This window comes from Chanos chanos, chromosome 4 (assembly GCF_902362185.1).
Source record: "Chanos chanos chromosome 4, fChaCha1.1, whole genome shotgun sequence".
NCBI lineage: Eukaryota > Metazoa > Chordata > Actinopteri > Gonorynchiformes > Chanidae > Chanos > Chanos chanos.
In genome coordinates, this window is record NC_044498.1 from 21,886,815 (window position 1) to 21,911,179 (window position 24,365).

Below are 24,365 nucleotides of genomic sequence, written 5' to 3' on the forward strand. Positions count from 1 at the left end.
ATATCTTCGGAGGCACAAAGATGAATGTCATTGTTCTTGTTCTGGCCATTTGAATAAACAATGAATCACTGATCCCTCAGCCCATCAGATGTTTTCCTGTTAGTATAAGGAAGATGTCCAGCTTATGTTGTTTGCCTAACAAGATCAGTTGGCCTAGAGCGATTATCTGCTAATGTCCATTGAGGAGGAAGTAATCCTGATGCTTTCAGTGCTTACTGAGCTTTAATGGTGTTCTGCAGAACACAATGTGTCTGCGTGGAGAATCATACAAGGAGAAAACAGCACAAAAATGTACCCAGAGATGCCCAGATGCTGAGAAGCAAGAGAGAAAAAATAGACATGTTTTTCTGAAATAGTGTCTCTCTTGGTCTATCAGCAATAATTGTTGGATTTGATCTAACCTCTTTTACCTTAATCAAACCCCCCCACCAACGTAAATCAACAATAATAGTCGAATATCTAAACGTTGTCTGAATGTTGAAATACTTCGGTATTGTTATACATGGTTATGATGTAATTATTTTGTAATTATAGGCATCAGTAACACTGTGGACATCAGAAGTGATATGTTTTATTTTATGTGGTTTTAGTCCTAGGTTTTAGTCCCACTAGATTGGACTTGGACAGTGAGTCTATGAGTTTATGATGACCGTGAGTGTACATTAAATCAACATTTTGTGACTCAGTTCTGTGTCACCGCTTAGTCTTACGTGGCTGTACACTACATTGTCATGTTGCTGTTTTGGCATAGATAGCAAATAGGCAATTTTCTTCTGTGTCCCCTAAGACAGGAGGGCACTGATCTTTATTTTAGCTGTGATTGCCTGATTCACAATAGCCTTGATACAATACTCAAAATCATTCACAAAGAGCATAATCAGTCATTTTTAAACACAGAAACCGTCCTCCCCAAAAGGGTTATCCTATCCTTTGTCTCTAGTCCTGGTCAACACCACCCCCTAGTGGACCATAGGCTGGTCCTAAGCTTAGTATTGCTTAGAAAAAAAAACTTTTGCTTTCACAATTCAAATTGGAATTAGTTGTAGTTTAGCTTATATTTTCAAACTGCTCACAAATATTTTTGCACAGTGATATCATTTGTCAGCATCTAGAAAAATTGCACTGTATGGTAACTCTAAACCCACACACTTATTTTTTTTTTCTTTTATTGTTTTATATTATACACTATGTTTTCCATGACATGTTTTTGGAGATTAATTCAAGGTTTTGAATCATGACTGTGAACATTCCTTGTTAGAAGAAGGAATATTGAAGGGATGAGGTGCATTTGCACCTTAACAAATGGAACTAGCCTCTGTGACCTTCCAGGATAGTACAAAAGTTGTCTTTGAAGAACAAAAGTTGTCTTTGTATGTTACATTTGAAAAAAGATTAACATTTTTTAACATTGGTATCAATGTATGTAAGAATTGCAACACTGTAAAATACACCATGAAAAAAAATTTCATGCTAAAGTATGGGGTTTTATTTGGTAGTTCATACATTATCCACAAGAGGGCAGAAGAGCACAACAGCATTGCCTCTGTGAAGCATGGAAAATTGTGCAGCCTAATATTTGGCAGTACTGTCTGGCTCAACGGTGCCAAGCATCTGTGATTTCTCTAAGTCATAGAGATCTCTGCTCCTCTGAAATATCATTTTACTTGTGTTGTGATTTCTTTACTTGGTAGTGCACAAAGTATGGTACTTATTCCTGTAACAAAATAAGAGAGAAAGAAGAAAAAGTATTGCACTTTTCTCCGTATTTTATTTTTCCCATTTTTTCAGTTCTTTTTTCCCCAAAGTTGATTACAGTCAAAATGCAACTCTAAACCATGCAGATTTCTGTCTGTCAACATCTGTAGAAAACTCTATCTACTGTAGTTTAAGATATTATATTAGTGGTTATTTTCTTATAATTTGGGTTAGCACATCTGGTATTGATTTGCCCCAGTAGTAAGGACATTGTCTCATCATGTAGTAAAGCTGCCATATAAGTCAACACTGCAGTAACTTTCCAACACCTTATGAAATATGGAGTGTCACACTGCCTTGTTTACTTGCATGGTGAGAACGTAACACTCCTCCCATTGGTTAGAGCCATGCCAACAGTAGGCTTACTGCTTTCATTGGCTGGGGAAGAGGAGAGGGCGGGACAGCTTTTTCAACAGAGTTCATGAGAGTGCCAGCAAAGACAGCTCGTTCTACTCAACAGCTTATCCAAGACCCTCCCAAATTTCCTCCTCTGCACAGACATTTTCTTGGAGGGCTCAAGTTGTTGGTGTAATGAGAGAGCCAGAGAGAGAGAGAGAGAGAGAGAGAGAGAGAGAGTGAGAGTAGGAGGGGAAATAATACTCTCTAGCTGTATGAATTCCTCTCCCCCAGCTGGGGAAGTTTGTGATTGGCTGAATGCCTAGCTTTGGGACACTCCTCTTCCTTTAACAAAGCTAGCAGTTGTAAGTTAACTCTGGACCCTGCCTTTCTGGATCCTGCTAGCACTCTTCCAAAATCCCCGAGGGTGTGTATATGTGTGTGTGTGTGGATGTGTGTCTATGTCTTACAGCCTTGACAGAGGTCTTTTTATCTACCTGGCTCCTGTCATTCTGGAGCTGGCTGGAATGGCATGGAAAAATCTGGACACTATGATAAGATACTGGCCTGAGAACTCCCTGGACTAACAACAGTGAAATGTTTCCACTGAAAAAAGGAGGAGGAGGAGGAGACTTTCAATGATTCAAAGAGAGAGTGAGCTTTCACAGCTCCTCTCCTCACAGGAGACCAGAGGCCATCTGGAGTTTCTGCACTACACTTTGAGAAGGCTATAACTGGACTTCATTCAAAAGGTCTGCAGTCAAACTTAGTGTCTTACTGCGCTGTCATTCATTTCAGAGGCTTTTTTTTTTTTTCTTTTTTGTCCCTTTGCAGGGCCACCTGAAATAACATTACTTTGTACTCCTCTTTTCTATCTCTTCCCATCTCTTTTTCTTGCAACCTGTGAGTCTTTTGTTATTTTTTTTTTCTTTCAACATGCAGACATGTTTTCTGTCGCTAGCACAATGCTCCGGCGAGGAGCCCTGAGATGCCAGGACAGTAGGCGTACCATAGCAACTGTTGTCTCCGGCAACAAGACCTCACAGTGAGTTGGAGTTTTGTGAAGACCAGAGGCCCCATGGAGACCTGTGACTGATAACCTGACTGTCAGTCATTCTTTTGTCTCCAGACAGGTGAGAGAGAGGTTGAAAAAGGATGTGGCAGAAATGAGAAGACAGTTCCCAGCTTTCCGACCTGGCTTGGTTGTGCTACAGGTGAGTCTACACCTTTTCTGTTTTTAGGTGGCTGTGAAAAAAAAAACTGGTCATTACCTTTCTGAAATAAGTGGAAAAAATTCTTAACCTCTGAAAATCTAACTCTTCTCTTCTGTCTTTTCCGGTTTCTTCCTTTCTGTCCTAGATGATCATTCGGTAATATTCTACTATCTTTTTTTCTCCTCTTGAGTTGTAAGTGATTGTGAATGTTGTTGGGGTTTTTTTGGCATGTGTTTGCTGAGTGTTGTTGTGTACAGACACATAGTTTATTGTTGGTTGTGACCTAAAAAAAATCCACCAGTCTTGCCCAATGTCAAGCCAAATAGTTAATGTGTATCAGCAGACTCTGACCCAGTCCTGACCTGGAAGAACTCTGGTCACAGAGGGACTCTTGTCTCTCAAATGTATATTTTTCCACATCCTGAGTGGGCAGAGATGCTTTATAACATTTTTAAGAAGCACAGAAACCAGCCAAAATGGAAAAATAATGAAATAATAATAACAAAAAAAAATAGTAAAGAAGAATAAACTTCAAAATAATAAATTCACCCCTTTGTTTTAAACAAATGCTCCTTTATACACAAGCAAGGACTAAACTGGACTTCAGGTCTGTTTGATTTAACTTCTGATTGCTTTTTTGAGGGTCTTTGTCTGTTTGACAGTAAAAGTTGTACACTGTGCCTCATGTGTTAACATTAATAACATAATTTTTAATGAGATTAATCTACTCCTCTTCACTGTCTAGGTTGGAGATAGAGATGACTCAAACCTCTACATCAGTATGAAGCTCAAGGCTGCAGCAGAAGTGAGAAAGGAGTAGTGATAATACCAGTTTTACACACACACACACACACATGCACACACACAATTGGGACTCCACACCAATTTGTTGAACTTAGCCTCTCTCTATGTCTCTACCACTCATGTTTTCATAGATTGGAATCAATGCAAACCACATCAGACTGCCCAAGACAGCCACAGAGGATGAGGTAAACAAACACAATGCTCTTTTTACAACGTTCACCACACATGCAATGAATGTTTTACCGGTTGATGTGCCTTTGTGTCTTCACACAGTTTAGTTGGCACACATTCTAACATAGTCCCTGACCTTTGCATCAGTAATCCGGAAATAACTTGTTCAGAAAAGTTATCACAAGGTTGTGATAACAAGTATAATTGCAGTACAGTTATTTGACTTTCGAGATCAACCACAAAACGCGTCAGTCCAGCTTTTATCAGAGAGATCAGTTACTTTCATTGATCCTGTTTGGTTCAAACCTATGTGTTGTAATAGAAAATGTGTTATGGAAACACAATAAATATTGTTTGTTATGGTGATAAAAAAGGATTTTCTAATAGCTGTCCTCTCACTCAGGTGCTACGCAGTATTGTGGGTATCAATGAAAACCCCTGCGTGCATGGGCTTATAGTGCAACTTCCACTGGACTCCATAAACCCCATAGACACAGAGAAAGTGACCAACGCAGTAGCACCAGAGAAGGATGTGGATGGGTAAGTTATAAATACTATGCTTTTGATGTGGATTTATAAACAGCGAAAAAAACAACCCCAGCTAGTTCCTAGGTACTTCACTGATGAGTTGCTGAGTTTCTAAGAACCTTATACAAGTGTAAAATCCCCACTGAAGTGGGCCTGCAAACTAGACAAGGGATACACACCAGTAACAACTCCCCACACTGGTTACAACGCTCCCATTAGGTCACAGATGGAGAGCTGTGACTTTACACATTCTATCAATACCCTCCAGCAACCAGAGGGACTGGAGTTTTCTGGTTCTGCCTGACCCTGGCTTGTCCTCTTATCTTGGCCTACCCAAATGGCTTCAAGGCCTCTTTTATAGACTGACAACTGTTTGAGCTGTTGAATATCCAGTTTTGAAGACTTACACAAGAGGCCTATTAATTTTGTGATTGGCAGAATGCTCTGAAAGTTATTGAATCAGCATGTATTGAACTTTGGAACATGTGAATACTGGTTTTGGCTGTAATGCCAATTATGTTTATACAGATATAGGTTACCTCCCAGAGTAGTCACAGGAGCATTGCATTGTGGTCTGAAAATGGCACTAGAGTGATTATACAAAGAGGCTGTTTTTGGAGAGCACTGATAAGGATTTTGGTGATTTTTTTTTTTTGGGGGGGGGGGGGGGGGGGGGGGGGGGGGGGGGTCCTGGCCCAAAGCAGTAGTAGTAAATCCTCTTGAATGTAAATCTCTTCTCTATCAAACACGTCCACATGTTCTGTCAGGAAAAAAAAAGGCATATTTGTGGTTCTCACACTCCTGGTAAATTTCAGAAGTTCCCTTTAAAAATGTGTCATATGTTGTCAGGGTTTTGTATGTTTTGTTGTGAACCGAGCTTGTTTCATGTTGTGATACACTTTGCTGTGTTTGCAGTTATCTTTTGACTGGTTTATGTAATGTGCCTGCAGTGTGGCTTGAGTAGAGACAAATGTGTTGGAGAATGTGTCACGCTTTGTTGATGGTGGAGTGTGTAAATGTGAAGCAGTAGGTGTCCTAATTGGTCACATTTTCATGCATACTAATATTCTGATGTCATCTGGGACACTAAAGTGTTTAATCATGCTAATACTTGTATAAGTGCTTCATTTTATAAAGCAAAACTTGAAAATTATGCAAAATAGTATCTTATCTCATCTTATTTCTTCGGAATAAGTGTGTGGTGTGGTGTGTGTGTGAGTTTGTGCATGTGTATTTTTTCAGAATGTGTGTGTGTGTGTGAGAGAGAGAGAGAGAGAGGGTTTCCATTAGCCTATAATTACTGGTTTTTGCCCGATAAAAAAAGAAACGATAAATTAAAAACTTGCGGGTCAAAATGTGCGGTAATAATGCTCATACAACGAAGACGACGTTGCCAGGTCGTCTGGAGGAGGAGAGAGTGACGCGACTTATGCGCATTGCAAGCTGTTAAGACACATTGGACACGTCTGATTTCAAGTCAGCAGCAGAGGACTTTGCTGCAATAAAAAAAAAGAGAAAATAAAATGTTACCTTGTAGCCTATAGGCTACATTTGATGCCATGTAGGCCTAGCCTTTTTTAAAAATAGCCTACAGATGCTTCGTAATAGCCTACATTTTAGCTAATGTTGAGGTTTTGGCCAATTGATACTGTTCGTTTTGCTTAATTGTTACTGTTCATTAAATAGTCAAACTGATTTGAGGTTGTTGTCGTTCTTTCATCAACCCAGGTGTACATTATATTTGCATTTATAACATAGACTGTTACTGAAACATGACCGGTAAGTTTCAGATTCGTCTGGTAAAATAAATTCTTTGCGGACCCCGAACCAGCAAGAAATAAGAATCCTAGCGGAAAGTCTAGTGTGTGTGTGTGTGTGTGTGTCTGTGCATGTGTGTATTTTTTTCAGAAAGTGTGTGTGTGTATTTTTGTGTGTGTGTGTGTGTGTGTGTGTGCGCCCAAGCAATCCATTCTTAGTTTTTGAACAGGGTGTGTCACACTACAGTGGATGTCCTGATGTTATATAACTGGTTTCATATTTCTTACCCAGTCTGACCAGTATAAATGCAGGGAAGCTGTCTCGTGGAGATCTGGGCGACTGTTTCATCCCCTGCACTCCCAATGGCTGTATGGAACTCATCAGTCAGACTGGTTAGTGACCTGCCTCTGGCCTAAGATTTGCTTTACATGTAGAGTAAAGATGTCAGCATCAAATAATAAGGTTTAAATTGTTTGAGGCATGGCTCAAGCATCAAGCCTTATTGTCCCCTTGATATTATATCAGTATGTACAAAAGTATGCTATATGTGTCTATCGTGGATCCCAACAGTATTTGTGAGTTGAAAAACATGTTACCACTCTGGTTTGGCATATTCTTGGAGTAGTGGAGCAGTAAAGTACACAGTGTCTACTGTGGGAGGGTAACTGCCTGCATTATTCACAGGTGTCTCAGTGTCAGGCAAAAATGCAGTCGTGATCGGTCGCAGTAAGATCGTTGGAGCACCCATGCATGATCTCCTTTTATGGAACCACGCCACTGTGACTACCTGTCACTCAAAGACTCCAGATCTTGCTACACAGGTGATCATTTTCCCCTCCTTCTCTCTTTTTCTCTTTCTCACAAATACACACATACACACACACATACTCTCACTCTTACTCTCTCTGTCTCTCTGTCTCTCTCTCCTTCACACACGCACACACACACACACTCTCTCTCTCTCTCTCTCTCTCTCTCCCTTATACATACATGCATACCCTCTCTCTCTCTGTCTCTCCTTCACACACACACACACACACACACGCACACACACACAATTACATTAGCAATGTTAAGCACATCATGACCCTCAAGCCACCAGTTAGAACAGACAGGAACTCGAGTGTCATTCATGTACACCCTGAGTCATCTGAATAGTGTTACAACCATCAGTAGGAGCACATCATGGGATTCATTCATGCTCAGTTAAAAAATCATATCTGTCTTTGCCTCAGACCTGCTCATGTGCAGAGTGCCATTATAATGAGCATTATATCTTGCAATTTCAGCTTAATTTTTTAATGCGCATAATACCCTTCAATGATAAATCCACAATTATTTCTTAACAACTAGAAAAGCATGATTAGGCAATATGAAATCTTCATTTCCATTATCTGCTCTACAGGACTCACTGCACGATCATTTCATAATCTGGTCATACATTTGCTTGAGAATTGTTATAATAATAGGCCTTAAATATGTGTTCAACTATTTAACTTTTATGACAAACTTTACCACAACAAAACCCCCTAAAAGCTCAAGATCATTTAAGGAGTGAATAAATTCATAGCTCAACAGTCAGGGATTGCAGTATTTGAATTTTGACTGCCATATATTGATTACATAAAGTCTAAAGTATAATCTGCAGGGTTTTTTTTTTTTATGTGTCTTTTATGTGTCACATCCCATACGTCTACCAGGCTTGATCTGGATGACAAGAAGTTGCTTATTTGTGGAAAAGAAAAACAATCGTCCATATGTTCCTTTCATTTTTGGCAAAAGACAAGATTGAAAACGCACACAGAACGTTGACTTACCAGCTGTTCTTTCCAGGTGGGGAGGGCAGACATCTTGGTGGTGGGTGCTGGCAAAGCAGAGATGGTGAAAGGAGAGTGGGTGAAGGAGGGAGCGGTTGTCATTGACTGTGGCATCAACCATATCCCAGGTCTCTATCTTAGTACCTGCTCTGCACTTGTAGACCATGGTGGAGTCTGTTTGGTAGGATGTGGTTTACATCCATCATTCTCATTTAAGCTTTATGGGCTTGATCGACTATGTAACCTCTGTGTGTGGAGACAGTTCCAAACAAATCCAATAACACCCATAAAATGGTCACAGTATGTAAATTACACAGTCATTAAGGGCACCTAAATGAGTGGAACCCATTGTGTGTGACCTCGAGCTCATTCTCTTTAACCCCTCTGCAGATAGTAGCAAGCCCGGCGGGAAGCGAGTGGTTGGAGATGTTCATTATGCCTCAGCCAAGGAGCGAGCAGGGTTCATCACCCCTGTCCCCGGTGGTGTAGGGCCAATGACAGTGGCCATGCTAATGGAGGTACGATGTCATCAAGACAGGAAATGGTTTTGTAACTTACTGGAATTGCTGAACATATGCGATGTTTTTTAAATATTATTATTAATAAGACAGAATTTTAGGATAGACTTATAAAAAAGAGGCATCCTTTCAAAATTATACTCACTGGACATTTTTGTGGCAAATTGTTATGCACATAGAATTAAAAAGAGCACTTTAACAGTCCAGATGCATGGGAACTTCTGAAGTACATCCGTTACACTTGTCCTTTTAAAGTAATACTAGTCAAGTTAAATTTGTTTTGGTGGATGCAATGAGTCTCATGTGTGGTTTAGACTGACTTATTTGAAACTATTGCCTTCTAAGACTTCTTCATATCTGTCACTCTGATCAGACAGCTAACATGTTAAACACAAAACCTCCAATGAGGCTTAATTAGAGCCCACTTAATCCAACTAACAGTGTTTTTTAATTAAGTGCACACACACACAAAGGCAGGAGAGAGAACTTAAAGTTAAGATTTTTTTTCATGTTGAAATACAGTATTTCAGAGGTACAGGTAGAAAATTTGGAGTCAGAATCATATTTTTTGTCCTTGAAGCACATGCTCAGCCAATGGCGAAGGTATCAAATACAGCAGCTGCTGGGCAATGTTCTTATCATCATTAAAACAGGTTAATTTCCCTATGGGGAGTTTAACTGGCACATTGCTTTTAAGGAGTAGAGAGCAGAGAGCTCACTTAATGTTGTAATCAAGTCTTCTGGGTTTGGTTTAATATGACTCATTTGAGCTGTTATGCCTTAGGGACATGCATATGCTTGTACGTTTTGTGAATGCAAATTAGTACAGAAGCTTTAATACGAATCAAATGTGAAACACTGAGTCATTTTCATGTTCTGTTAGTTTATCTTAATAATTTGATGTCACTGGAAAAAAAAAAAGATTAGCGAACAATTTCCGCCTGCTGCTACATAATGAAAGCTTTAATTTCTTTAGGGAGGTGAATGGCAACTCGTGTACACTTTCAGTGAGGATTGTTGTCACTCGTTATATTATTCAAAACACAGCATTACAAGTCTATTGTGATGCATTGCATGTATTTCAATTAGAGACTCATGGGTGTTGTGAAAAGCTACTATCTGATACCAGTCTATAAGACTTGAGAAGATTTCAAGACACTTGTTCCGATTAGTTCTATTAAGAACTGGAGGATACTGCTCCATAGTTCCAAAGATTATTCACAAGCTGACATGCAGTGCTAATTATCAACAATAAAGGACGTCTTAAATTGAAAAACTGATTTTGTTTCCATCAGAACACAGTCCAGAGTGCTAAGCGTTTCCTGCAGACTTACAGACCGGGGAAGTGGAATATGGCCTGTAAAAAACTGAAACCACAAAAACCTCAGCCAAGGTACACATGTGGCTCTCAGCAAACAGCTGGACTGGGCAGAACTTTTGCCAAGTTCTGTTTTTAGCTTCCCACAGATATTTGTACACTCCACAGCTTGAAAATGCATGTGTTGTTGATTCAAGTTGACCAAGAGTAGAAAAGACATGACTCGCTTTATAGTCATATGATTTGGAGGATGCGTTTATCGAAGTATTCTACCACAATTATTTCTTCAAATAAAACAATACAGTAAGACATTTACATTTATAAAAACAATTAAGGTCATTTATAATCAGACTTCATTATGTCTGTCATTCAAAACGAGCATTCTAAGGTTGCTTTCCTAGTGGTGGGTCTCTGTCTATGTGCTGGAACATATCTTTTGATTTTCTACAGTGATCTCACAATATCCCACTTGTGCCAGAGTAAGCCGATTGGCCAGCTGGCTAGAGAAGTGGGCTTATTCTCTGATGAGGTGGAGTTCTATGGTAGAAACAGGGCAAAAGTGCATCTAGATGCCCTGAAACGTATGGAAAAAGAGCCTGATGGGAAATATGTGGTGGTGACTGGGTAAGATTGCTTTTTAAGCCTCATTTCTAGCACTGTTCACTGTATGACTGATACAAAAATGATAAGCATTGTATTTTGGCCAAAATATAGTGTAGTGGCCTATTTAAGCTTTATGTTCAACTGCACAGTGGAAGCTAAATGTCAGTTTTGTGTAGTTGTAGGTGACTTTTTCTGCTGTGTTATACTGCAGGATTACACCCACCCCTATGGGCGAAGGAAACACTACCACCACCCTTGGGCTAGCGCAGGCATTAGGAGCACACCTGAGTGTCAATGCTTTTGCCTGTGTGCAGCGTACTCCAGGATCCAGCTTTGGCATTAGAGGTGAGTGATTGGTGTTTTTCTAAAACTGAAGAGAAACTATCACATATTTCTGTGGGATGATAACACAGGGCAGACTGTTTCTGTAGAAACTCAATACTTTACATGGTTTCACAAGCATGAAGGTCTATTGAATACTGCATTAATTGTAGATTAGCACATACTGAAATTATGACCCAAAACAACACAAAAATGTATAAAGCAGGAAAAGCTCCTCCAGACTGTCTTACAAGTTCCTGCTCATAGTATAGCAATTACTTGATTTTTAATTTCATAATTTCTACATCACATTCATTTGAAGGGTTACTGTGCCAAAGTATATTTAAAAAAAACTGTGACATGGTCTCAAAATTTGAGAATGAATGAAGTTTGAATGCATTTTACGTCATCATAAATACAAATGATCCAACCATTGACCCTCCCTGATTTGTGAGAGTAAACAGTAGACACTGTTGCGTTTGTTCTGATCTCATTCATTTAGGTGGTGCTGTTGGAGGAGGATATTCTCAAGTTGTTCCCATGGAGGAGGTATGTAAAGCACATCTTTACAAAGTAAGCCCACACAGCTGGAATATCAACGCATTCATTTTTTATCATTTATGTCCTACTCTTCCACCACACTGACCCCAGGTCAGCCTCCAGTCTACAGGAGACCTAGAAGCCGTCTACACAGCCAGCAGTCTAGCAGTAGACACAGTCAAAGCTCGTGCCCATTATGAGGCCAAAGAGAATGATAAGGTTTGATGTATGACTTTGTAATCTGACATCTATCTACAATTTGTGTGTTTGCATGTTTCTGTTCAGTTGTCTCTGAGTCCAAATACATTTCTCTTCTTTCCTTTTCTTATCCTCAGGGTTTGTTTGACCTGCTTGTCCCCTCTATAAAGGGTCAAAAAGTGTTTTCACCAGTCCAGCTCAACAGGCTGAAGGTAAATTAATAAACAAGTGAATTTACAGCTAAATTTGAATATTATGTAGATTGAATTGTAGCCAATAATCAGATACCAGAGCCATCTGAGTGGGTGTAATGTTAGTAGAATATATGAAAGACACATATATATTTTAGAAGCCTGTAAAGTCAGTAAACAAACATTTTCTGTGTTTGTATCTGTGTTTCCCAAGAGTAATTACCCATGTCATTTTTTCATGACTTCAAATTTCTATTATCCAAATCATGTATTTTGAGGAAACTGTTTCCTCTTCTTATTATTTAAAAAAAACCATGCAATCCAATTATGGGTTAGAGATTGATTTTGTAATCCTGCAGAAACTGGGCATTGAAAAAACAGAACCCGCGACCCTGACAAAGGAAGAGATGAGGAGGTTTGTCCATTTGGACATTGACCCCAATACCAGAATGGTGAGTTTCATCAGTCAAAAACTACTACTTTAGACAACAATATTAACTTGAAAGCTGTGACCTGCTATTTAGCCTTGGCTTCCAAAATTACCCACTGTGGCATCCTATTACAAAATATATTTTTAAATGATCAGTTTTAGCAACGTCACACTGATGTCACCTCTCAGCGTGGTCCTTTTCCCAAAATCTGGCAGTAATAGAGTGCTGTCATGGTGCTGTTGTTTCACTGTGGAAACAGAGTTGAGTGATTGCAGAAATGCCATAAAAAAAGCATTTGCACCTCCAAACATCACAGTAAAGCTACAGTGCCAAAACATTTCAAACAAGCAGCTATTTTTGATTATTACTCGTCTTACAAACTGAATGAATGGATCCCACAGGATAACTCATCTTTGGCCAATGAAATTATGGCTGTGCTCTCCCTGAGCAGTAGTGCAGAGGACATGCAGCAAAGGCTGGCTAAGACTGCACTGGCCACCAGCAGATCTGGACAACTCATCACAGCCGAGGACCTAGTTAGTATTATTCACCCCTTCCTTTGCACTGTCTGTCTGTCTGTCTGTCTGTCTCTCTCTCTCTCTTTTTCTCTGTGTGTGTGCGTGTGTGTGTGTGCGTGTGTGTGAATATACTTGTGGGTATATTTGTTTGAAAATCTGGCGAATTCAGTCAGTTGAGCCCTTGAGGGAGAGAGTTACATTATGTGTAATAGTCTATGGGATGAGTTACATAATATGTAACAGTAGTATATGGTAATTTTACTACAATTTACAGTTTACTTCGGTTTTGAATAAATACAGATATCCATAGTGTTTTTAGTCGTTACTTCTTACTTTAGCATGTACCAGTGTTGCTAACAATTGTAACTACTCTCGAATATCCATTGAAGAAAAAAAGAATTTCAGAAACAGACCTGTTCTCGCTACTTTCAAAATGTTGTTTTATGTGATACCCTTTTCATTCATTACAATGGAGATTTTATGGACGATGCTCCAGTTTCTGTAAGGCTCTATCATAGGCAGTGCCTGGAACAGCAGCTCTGACCCTGTCAGTCTCAGTATCCTGTCCTTTGAGTTTACTGGATGCCTGGTGTCCAGTCTTAATTTATCCAAAAAGATCCTCACAATTTCTTAATAACAGTACATCTCTATTGTCTTGTCATTTGCTTATCTTAAAACTGTTGCCTTTCATATGTCTTCAAATATTTTTGCTCTTGAAACAGTTTGATTGATATAGGAACATAAACAATATTTATATATTTGCCCTGTGATACTCTATTTCTTTTAGAATTGTTTATTCATGCACTTTTATATGTGTTTGACTTGAGTGGTTTAAGTATAACCTAAAACTGCATAAAATATGACTACATGTCATAACTGTATCTGATATGACATTCTAGATTCACAAGGTGGTTTTAATGTAGTGTACTGGTTTCTCATTATCTGTCATTCTCAGAATTCTTTTCTTCTCAACAGTAGCTTTGCTTTATCTTCCATCAGCTTGGCAGACTATATTATCAGACTAGCTTCTGCAGCACTGCTTGTCACATTCTTTTGTACGTGTGTGCACGTGTGTGTGTGCGTGCATGCGTGCGGTCATGTGCCTGTGTGTCAGTGTGCTTGTGAGAGTGTGTGTGTGTGTGTGTGTGTATGCATATGTGTGCCTGTGTGTATGAACTGTAACATTGTGGTTTTTCAGTGAGAGTAAAAAAAAAAGAGTAAAACATTTTCCCACGCAGGGTATTAGTGGTGCCTTAGCCTTGCTGCTGAAGGAGGCATTGAAACCAAATCTGATGCAGACTGTCGAAGTAAGTTTCTTCATTAAAAACCTTGCTCCTTTCTTGCATCACTTAAACTGAGAAATTCTGAAAGTCACAGAAGTGGAATACAAACACACCAAGAACTCAGCTGAACTTTACCTGTTAATACCTAGATTTTAAGGTTAAACCACTTAAGCTCTTTAATAAGGGGTTTCCCTCGCTTTTTGACTGCACATTTACTTGATTCATGCCTCTGATACTCATGCTTTTACTAGAGAGAAGACTCATTCCTTTTCCTCCCTTTACCTGCACTCTGAAATTTATGAGTTTATAAATTAATACTATACATGCTGATTAGTATGTTGGAGACAGCATATCACTCTTAAGAAATAATGAGCTAAACATGTTACAGTTTTTTATTATTTATCTTCCGTCCCTATATTTCCATCTCCTCAGCTCATCCCCTTTCTCTCACTCCCTTTCCATCCATTTCTCCAGGGTACACCGGTGTTTGTTCACACTGGCCTATCCTGTGACATGGCCCCTGGCATTTCCTCCACACTGCCTGACAGACTGGCACTCAAGCTAGTGGGGCCTCAGGGCTTTGTGGGTGAGACAACCACAATGTTCAGTTAATCTTCATTTCTCTCTCTCTCTCTCTCTCTCTCTCTGGCGTTCAGACTTGGTAGAATTGATGTGCCTCAACAATAAATTAATAATGGATTCCAAATTAATTTAGGTCAAGAATAAAATTCAGCAAATGTTAATCACTTTGAGAGGAAATATATTTCAGAATGACTGGCTGTATTTCATTTTCCTATCGGACTGAGGTGAAAATAAATCAACCTCAATATGAGTGAAGCCTCATTATGTAAACTTGTGTTATAAAAGATCCATTAATAATCCTGTAATTATTAGTTGAGTCAATGATCACTGAATGTTTTCAAACTACATGACTGTTACCATGGGGCAGGAGAAACATTGCTGTTTCATAATATTATTCCCTGATCCCCAAAACTTAGTGTCTCATGTCATATGACTTCCCCCAATGCCCTACCCCCTGCCCTCAGTCACTGAGTCTGCTCCTGGAGCTCACCTGGGCCTGGAAAAGTTCTTCAACATCAAGTGTCACCATTCCGGTCTCCAGCCAGATGTGGTGGTGTTAGTGGCCACTACACGTGCTCTTAAGATGCATGGGAATGGTCCACAGGTACGTTAAACACCCAGAGAGTGAAACAGCTCTGTCAGTGTGTAGTTCCTTTGGTGAGACAAGTAGTACTAACCAACATTTGCTAACCACTTTTAAAGAAAAATTTGGTGCATTTGCCATGTAACTTAGGCATGTGAATGCAAAGTCAATATTAAACATAGCTTCTAACTTAGGGTTAGTTGACAGGGTTAGTTGGGGTTAGAATAAACATCGAACTTTCTTAATGTCAGGTATAAAGTATTTAAATAGCTTAGTTACCCAGTATTCTTTCAAGACTCCCTTTCCCTCTTTCAACTTGCTTTCGCTTATCCTGCCTATTCACATACTTTAAATACAAGTGTGACCCATGCTTGAGTATCCCATACATGTGTCTCCAAAAAAACTCCACCGTTACTGATGGATTCCAATAAATAAGACAACATCACACTTCTCTGCTTTTACTTCTCGGGTAATTAAACAGAGATACGAAACAAACCATCCACAGTAATGGAATTATATCTGATTGAATTCATATAAAATATTGTCAAAAGGATTATTTTATTTATCCGCTGACATTATACTGAGCGGCAGCTCTTACCGTAGCCCTCAGATATCCCCAACCGTTCCACATGGCAACACTAGCACATCTAATAGTGTCAGGAAGAACAAGGAGCCAGCATGCAAGTGTGAACTGGTGAAGTTTAATTTCGCCAATCAAAACCAGAGCAGGATAACAGGCACAGAAAATACACGGGGGATTACCCAGAGCACGATAAACAGCAACGGAAAAAGATCTAAGATGACACACGATAACAAATAGCTTGGATCAAAGAGGGCTCAGTAATGCATGTAGGTAACGCAAGACTTTGCAGTGAACTGCAAAAACAACAGAGTAAGCTACGTATACATGTGGTTAACAAGAAATAAATGATCTCACACGGGTGAGTCTTAAAAAGGAAAGACGGGCAATGATCAGGCGACTGATTAGTCAACTGGCGATGCTGAACGCTGAATGGTTGCGGATGAGGTGTGGAGAGACGAACGTGTTACAGACAGATAGTTTTGATCACCTCATTTGGCTGCGCTGGGTGGTATGGAAAAGGCCGGTTCATGCAGCTGCTGGTTTTACAAGTCACGGAACTGTACATTCACTCATACGGGAAGGGGTCCTTTTATGTTAGATTTCCGGTGAAACTTTCCATCGCGCAGCTAATAATACACGAGGCTTAAAACAGGCTTCATTAGCTGAACTAACTGAAGCATCTAACCTTCTAGTGAACGTGTGAAGTCATACGATTTACACACATTTGTGCTATGTGTCACACACTTCTATCATTGAAGCTGTGAGAGTTTCATTAATCACCGTCTCTGTTTTACTCGTCTAAAAGGTCACATGCTGAACAGGCTCATATTTTTCTCATCAAAATAGGCGAAATGCAAACTGCTCATTAGACATTTATCAGGGGAGAGACAGACGTAAGGACAGGTTCACCCTCAGGATAAATGCAATTCTTTTTATTTTTCTTACAGGTTACACCTAGCTCGACCCTACTCAAAGAGTATTCACGAGAGGTAAGCTCCCCTTTGTTTCCCTTGAAACCCCATTTGCTGCAGTCTTGCAAAAAGTTGAAACAATTTTAATGTCTGGTAGAATGAGCCTACAATGTCATGATTAAAAGGCTAGCAGCAGTTGTTTACTTGCCTCCACTGTATTAATGAAAGGGATGGGACAATGAAGTGGCTGAGATCTTTAAATATTCATAATACAAATACTGATCATATTGCCACAGTATCACATTTGGAAATATGTATGTCTGGGATATCCACCGCACCGTCCAAAATTCCTGCTGTTTGTTTTTTTTTGTTTTTGTTTTTTTTACTGGCTGTCAGTGTGGACACCCTATACTAAGGTAGAAAATATTCCTCATTAGAAAGGTTAGGGTGAAACCAGAGGGGACTCAGCTGGGGAAAAAAAATCCTTATCTGGGTTTATGAGCGTTTCATTTTATTGAACAGATGCTACTTAATGGCAAGATGGAGACAGAGAGATAGTGCACCAAGAATAAAACAGCTTTTATTATTTTATGGTGAGCTGATGCAAAACAGCACTGAGAGAGTTTGGTGCTCTTCTGCTGTGATAAATGGTTTTACTTTCTCCTGTAGAACTTAGTGTTGTTGGAAAAGGGCTGTGGTCACCTAAAGAAACAGGTGGAGACTGCAAGGATGTTTGGCCTACCGGTGATTGTAGCAATCAACACCTTCAGGTTAGTAAGCAATGTAAAATATCAAACTCACTGCACATTAAAATGGAGAGCAGAGGTTAAGTATTTTTTGTGGTGGCTCACTGCTTTAAAAATGAAAAGTGAAGTTTAGTTTAATACTTAAAATTTCATTAATAAAAAGACATTGTACTTCTTTTTATACCAAAATACCACATTCACAAAAATTTAAATGCTCGCTCATCTTATATACATTTAAATGCATTTGTGCACCATGAAAATGTATAAAGGTGTTTTTCTAGTTTCAAGATCCCAAAATGGAGAAATGTGATATCACTGTAGTTATCAATAACACACAACATCCATAAATCTGGTACTCAAACAGGCCTTGCGTCACTCGTTACTGGCACTTTTATTTTATTTATTTACACTTTTTTTTCAGCTACCATTTGTGATCTGAGTGTTTTTATGCCATGCTTTCATAGCACAGACTCTGAGGAGGAATTGGACCTTATCTGTGATCAGGCGAGGCAAGCAGGCGTGTTTGATGTGGTGCGCTGCACTCACTGGGCTGAGGGGGGCGCCGGAGCTGTAGCTCTGGCTCAGGCTGTTCAAAGAGCATCTGAAGTCCCAAGACCATTCAAGTTTCTCTATAATGTAGAGGTAAGACCACAAACGTTCTGCAAAACATTCACCAAAGGTAAAGAGAATTATTAATGTAGTATAATTCTCTAATTCTACCTGAGTGATTACAGCAAGGCTTAGGATAAACCATGGATTTCATTTTTTTTTTTCATATGACTGCTTTCAAGTAAATAAATTAAAACTTTGTCCGATGGTAAATGCTATATTTCACATTTGTAATTTGAAAAAAAAAAATGCAGCAGAAATAAATTAACTCACACTAAGTTGAAAGACAATGTGAGTACATTAGGGAAAAAATCTCATTAAAATGGAAGTTCACCCATGTAGACATATGGGGCCATTCTGTAATGTCTTCCTTGTAATTAGACCAATATTTACCAATGATCTCAGTGGTCTACATCTAAAAATCTTGTATATCAAACCACAAAAATGGCATAACATTCAATCTTTCAGATTTGCATCATACTGCATATGGAAACTCCTAACTGTACAATGCTCTATGTGACGTCTTTTTGACTGTCTGCCTTGATGAAATTCTAGTCTCATGTGAATAACTACTGAAGTGTTCCAGCATTTCAATTTTTTAAACAGTGCAACTCTGACTGGTGTTAACACTGGTCGCGTCTTACCAGTGATGATGAAAATGTCTTTTCCCATTCACTCCTGCTTCATTAGGACTTTTATTATTCAATTTTATGAGAACACCCTCACCAGAAAACACTACTCAATGTAGTGTAAGGAGCATGTCTTTTTTATTTTCCCAACGCTCTAAAAAATGATTATCAATTAACACAACCCTAAAGTTTTACATCCATGTCCACATTGTCTGTGGCTTTAAATAGTCAAGCTGACTTGAATGTGTGACAGTATCTGCTGATATAATTTGAGCTTGATTAGTGACAGTGAAATAATTAAGTCTAATGACTGGAAAGACGCTATGATATATGATTTGTTCAGCAAATGGTTTTTTTAATGGTGTATCTGCCTCTTGATATCAGAGGGGCTGAATTACACATATTAAAAACAATTCACGAAACTTCAATACACACATTTCATAAAAAAAAAAAATAATAAAAAAATAAAAAAAATATCACAAAGCTCCAGTGGACAAAGATAATTACATTGGAAGTATTACCATAAAAGTTGTTCTGAGTGGCTTTTTTTTTTTTTAATTAGCTGGAACGGCAGTATTGCACAGCTTATGTTGCACTTTCTCTCAGCACAGTGCTGCTGAAAACCTCCAATTAACACCTTCCATTTGGAGCTGTTTCATTATCAGCTTTCAGTCCTATTTAGATTTTTACCGTGTGAATTATCTGTCTGTTTCACTAGGCCTATTTATAATGGATGTGATTGTCTATCATTTACAGTTCGGCAGAGATGTACGCATGGTGGGCACAAACATTGAGACACAATTAGAGAGGAGGGACATTTAATAAAGACTACAATGCATGTGTGCTTTAAAACATCTTGGTCATTACCCATACGGTCAGCCAGAGAGATCTCTTCTTTCCTCTGCTTCCAGGGAGGGCTTACAGAGGCACGTTTGGTGAAAGCCGTTGTGAACAGGGCAACTAAATCCTCTGCTAACTAATTTGACTGTGCTTTAATGCCAGCAAAAGAAATCATTAGAGAAGGGGAAAAAAAGAAAACTGTTGCTTAGAGCATATAGTTTGTGATCACATTGCTGTTGTATTCATTTCAGATGCAAGTGCTCACCCTTATGTGCAATGGGTAAAGTTAGCCAGTTTCATAAATGCTCTTTTGATGGCCCAAGATCCTGTAAAGTAGCATTACACTGCTCTACTCCATTTGGCAAATAAAAAACAAAGCTTACTTTCAGGTGATTTCATATTTTCTACCGGAGGGATGGCCCAATGGTCACTCATACTACTCTGTAGAGTATATTGAGGGATGGCAGGTTAGCAAGGGGGATTTTTTTGGTCATTTGCTAACAAGGGGGTTGCCCCCCCCCAAAACCGCCTACTGCTCATACCGATAAAACGCATTTTTCTGTTTTGACGTGCAACTTTCAGATGCCTGTTGTCGATAAGATTCGAACAATCGCACAGCAGATGTACGGCTTGAGGGATGTGGAGCTCTCGCCTAGAGCTAAGGAAAAGCTAACACTTTACACCAAACAAGTGAGTTTGCATGTGAGATGTGAGATTTGGCTGCGTTACAATCAAATGAATGCTAAGAGATTTTTATTTATGTTTTTATTTATTTTCCTTATTTATTTATTTATATATATATATATTTTTGTAATGAAGGGCTTGTGCAATATGCCAATCTGCATTGGTCAGACCCACACGTCTCCAGATATGAAGGGAAACGCCACAGATTCTGTCCTGCATATTTTGGACATCCAGGCAAACACGGGTGCTGGGTTCCTGCTTGGACTGGTTGGCACGGTGAGTTCAGCTCTACTGTTCTTTTTACACAGCTATAGGAGGTGTGACACAGTGTGGTATGAAGCTCTGTTGTACATGGGCCCTGGAAAGGTTTGGTGCTTGGTATGATCAATATGTATTCATTTGCATAATCTAAAACACTGGCACAATAGATAGAGGAGAAATTATCCTAAATTCTTCTTACAGTTATCATTATCTTATTATCATTATTACGGTTATTATAGTTATTATTATCTGAAAGGTTTCATTTATTTTCATTTATTTCTTTATGTAGTGGCAAGAATTACTGTTATCACATTCCCACTGAAATGTTGTGTATCATGTGGGAATTCATACATTTTTCCTTTTAGAGATTCACAGAACTAGTAAAAGTCATATTTGAATAAAGAATCGATGTTGGCAAACAATGAAGTACATAATTATGAGTCATTCGAAAGCTAAAATGGTGTTTACTAAATAAACAATAAATTATTTCACTCAAAATGGTGATTAGCCTACAGACTGCACGGACTCAAGCTGTTATTTCTCTTATCCACCTAGTGAGGGGTCTATTTGTGCAGTCAGGTGACTGCAGCCAGTAAAAGGCCAAAGATTAAAACTCAAATCAGTGCAGAGCTGTACTGCAATAAAACCTAGATTATCTTTTCTTTTTCTTTTTTTTGTTTTGTTCATAATACATTTACCCAATAGGAGGATTTACAGAAATTTCATTTATTGACATCAAACAGGTTTGAGATGCACTGTCAGACTTATGGGCAGTGTTAAAAAAACAAAAACCTTTCTAATCTAATCTGACAGGCCACCACTGAGGTATATGCCCTAGGGTAGACATCACTATGCTTCAGATTCTTGGATGAAATGACACACCAGTGTGGAAATTAAAAATCAATATTAGAAAACTATGAATCCCTTGGGGTCTCCTTTTGAGCCAAAGAGAAAGAGAGCCAGAGAGAGAGAGGTTCCATTTTGAATCTTAGTCAGGGAGTGAGAGGAGAGGAGTGTTGATGTGGCTGTGAGAACTTGGCCTAAATTGGCTCACATATGAAAATGGATATTTTTATCTGAATGTGTTGCTAGGTTCCGGGCCTGTGGTAAGAACAAGTCTTTGAACAAGAGCTAACACTGTTCCAGGTGACCTTAGACATTCAGGTTTTTTGCATCTTAAATATGTGTCAGTGTGTCTTTTTGTGTGGGAGTGGGTGGGTGTGGGCGTCTGCGTGGGTCTGTGAGTGTCCGTGTTTGTGGTGTGTGTGCGCGCACACACTTGTTTGTGTGCTTGTGTGTATATGTGTGTGTGTTTGTGCCGGTCTGGGACTGTGACAGTGTGCGTGGGTGGATATGAGAGGCTGAGGGTAGAGGGGTCTTTGTGTACGCATGCATGTGTGCACTGGTGTGTGTGTGTGTGTGTGTGTGTGTGTGTGTGTGTGTGTGTGTGTGTGTGTGTATTCTTGTACACATACACTATCTGAGTTAAGCAAGTCCAGCATACAATGCCTGCCAGATGGTTCACTTGATTTTGTTAGATTGTTTTCATTTTTCATTCCTCATCCTGACAGCCTTCTACAAGACGATTTTAGAGGTTTTGTTCTTGTGATAGAAACAACAGTTGTGTTTTGAAAGAGAGTTAATAAGAGACCACCAATGAAATTTTCAAATGGAAAAAAATGAATATTTATTAGCAATTAATATTATTAATAATATTGCTGTTCCCCCTTCCTGTCTGTCTCTCTCTGTGTATGTGTGTGTGTGTTTTGCTTTGTCTCTTTTCGCAAATTATATGAAAGTCATCTACCATACCTGAGGATCCCATATGGCCATGCTTCCATGGCAACGACCTCTTCAAAGACACCCAAAAGCTCTGAGATTATCAGGTAAGCCGGTCAGTTGGAAAGAAACAATGAGTCACAACTCTTCACTTCCACAGATATATATTAGATATATACGATAAAATAAAGAAAAAGAATTACATTGAATGGATGTGTTGATTTTACACACACAATTTCACCTTACAATAACTAGCTCTTTGATCTGGAAATCAAACAGTAGTGCAATCGGTCTACTCCTCATGGCTACCAATAAAATCAAACGGGAATGGTCCTGAATGTTTCCTTTAGCAAACAAATATGCTATTAAACTGATATGGTAATTCATGTATCATGTGCCAGACTCTTTCTCTGAGAGCTCTCTCTGTCTCCCTCTCTCTCTGTCTCCCTCTCTCTCTCTCTCCCTCCCTCTCTCTCTCTCCCTCTCTCTATCTCCCACCCCCCCATCTATGTCTATCTCTGTTTCTCATTCTGTTGCTGCCTCCATTTTATTCATCTCGTTTCAGTTCATTCTATCTTCATTCACGTCCCCTTTATCATTCTTCTCTCTGTTAGTTCTCAGTTGTTAATCTAGCTACACATGTTTTTTTCTCTCTCTTATTTATCTATGTCCCTGTTCTGTCATGTCTTGAAGCAGATGTGAAGTTGGGCTGTCATATCCCAGACCTAAATAAAACCCAGTCACAAGAGATGAGGAGATTCTCTCCAACACCTCCCTCCCTCTGGACACCCATGCTTTAACTGCTCTGCTCTTCCACATTCAACACACCTCTGGCCAGCGTCTTCACATTTTCCTCTAAATAACATATGTTCTCTAAGACTCAGTTATCCTTTGATTGACAAGAATGGGGCTGAAGATACTTTTTTTTTTTTTTTTTTTGTAAAACCATGAGAAGTGTCCAGCTGCTCTCTGACAATTTTCCCCCAGAACTGTTAATGGAACACGCATGTTCCTCTGCTCCTTTTCAAACTTGGCCATAAAATCTATCTATGTTGCGTGTCAAACCCGAGTGACAGGCCCCCAGAGAAGGCGGACACTCCCAGAATAGCTACAGCGCTTCCCTTGAAAGCACAGTCATTACTTGCTGCCTTGAATTATCCAAACTGTCTGTCATCAAAAAGACTGGAACTTAGTAGTCTGAGAGACCTAATGATAGCTCCATGAGACAAGAGGAACTTCACATGGTGATGAAAATTGCAGCAGCTTATCACATGTTGATGGCTGTTATTACCTGTTATTTCAAAGAAAGAGGTGATACCACAAACGGATCACGACTCTTATAGCTGTGTGGTTTGCGATCAAAGCATTAGGGACTAATGTCAGCGTAAGGGTGCTGCTTTAGCATCAGACTCTGTAGAACTGGATGTAAACACGACGGCCGACACTGTTTCCATCTTTTAAAGTCTTGAGATTGAGGGAAGTACACGTCATCAAAAAAATCCACTTTAAAGCTTTTTTTTTTTTTTTTACAATTTTTACATTTTTTAACATGGTCATCATTTCATGTTAATGATGCTAATTAGTTCTTATCCTTACCGGGGCTTATCTCTCCCAAATGAAATTTCACAGTGCTGGTTGTTGTTGCTATAGCCACAAGGCAAATTGTGTAGTTACACAATTAGTTAATATTTGTTATTTGCTTGTTAGTGTCATGTGTATTTTTAGACCTGTCCCGGAAACACTCTGTTATCACACTTACATATTTGGCAACACATATGTATCTGGCTTGGGGTGTTTAATCTGTGTCACTGTTTCCAGCATTTCTTGAATTAACACTGTATATTTCATTCACTT

At 39.2% G+C, this 24,365-nt stretch overlaps 1 protein-coding gene across 1 annotated transcript; it reads left to right on the forward strand.

The window, feature by feature from the left end:
• Positions 1-2,502: 2,502 nt before the first annotated feature.
• On the forward strand, positions 2,503-23,395 carry mthfd1a (methylenetetrahydrofolate dehydrogenase (NADP+ dependent) 1a, methenyltetrahydrofolate cyclohydrolase, formyltetrahydrofolate synthetase). Its single transcript, XM_030770555.1, has 28 exons — positions 2,503-2,843; positions 3,034-3,136; positions 3,221-3,305; positions 4,051-4,110; positions 4,241-4,294; positions 4,684-4,820; positions 6,858-6,958; positions 7,251-7,387; positions 8,400-8,511; positions 8,774-8,901; positions 10,197-10,294; positions 10,670-10,843; positions 11,034-11,167; positions 11,646-11,692; positions 11,795-11,902; positions 12,019-12,093; positions 12,432-12,524; positions 12,905-13,039; positions 14,260-14,328; positions 14,779-14,890; positions 15,351-15,490; positions 17,000-17,041; positions 17,633-17,733; positions 18,174-18,351; positions 20,370-20,477; positions 20,607-20,747; positions 22,532-22,618; positions 23,208-23,395. The coding sequence occupies exons 2-27, from the start codon at positions 3,036-3,038 to the stop codon at positions 22,607-22,609; spliced, it is 2,748 nt and encodes a 915-aa protein (XP_030626415.1). The 5' UTR covers positions 2,503-2,843; positions 3,034-3,035; the 3' UTR covers positions 22,610-22,618; positions 23,208-23,395.
• The last annotated feature ends 970 nt before the right edge of the window (positions 23,396-24,365 follow it).

Excerpts from the sequence above, each read along its gene's own strand:
- mthfd1a (XM_030770555.1), top strand. The coding sequence starts at position 3,036 with ATGTTTTCTGTCGCTAGCACAATGCTCCGGCGAGGAGCCCTGAGATGC. Across the intron at positions 7,388-8,399 it reads CTCCAGATCTTGCTACACAG|GTGGGGAGGGCAGACATCTT; the intron begins GTGATCATTTTC and ends TGTTCTTTCCAG. Across the intron at positions 17,734-18,173 it reads GTAGCAATCAACACCTTCAG|CACAGACTCTGAGGAGGAAT; the intron begins GTTAGTAAGCAA and ends ATGCTTTCATAG.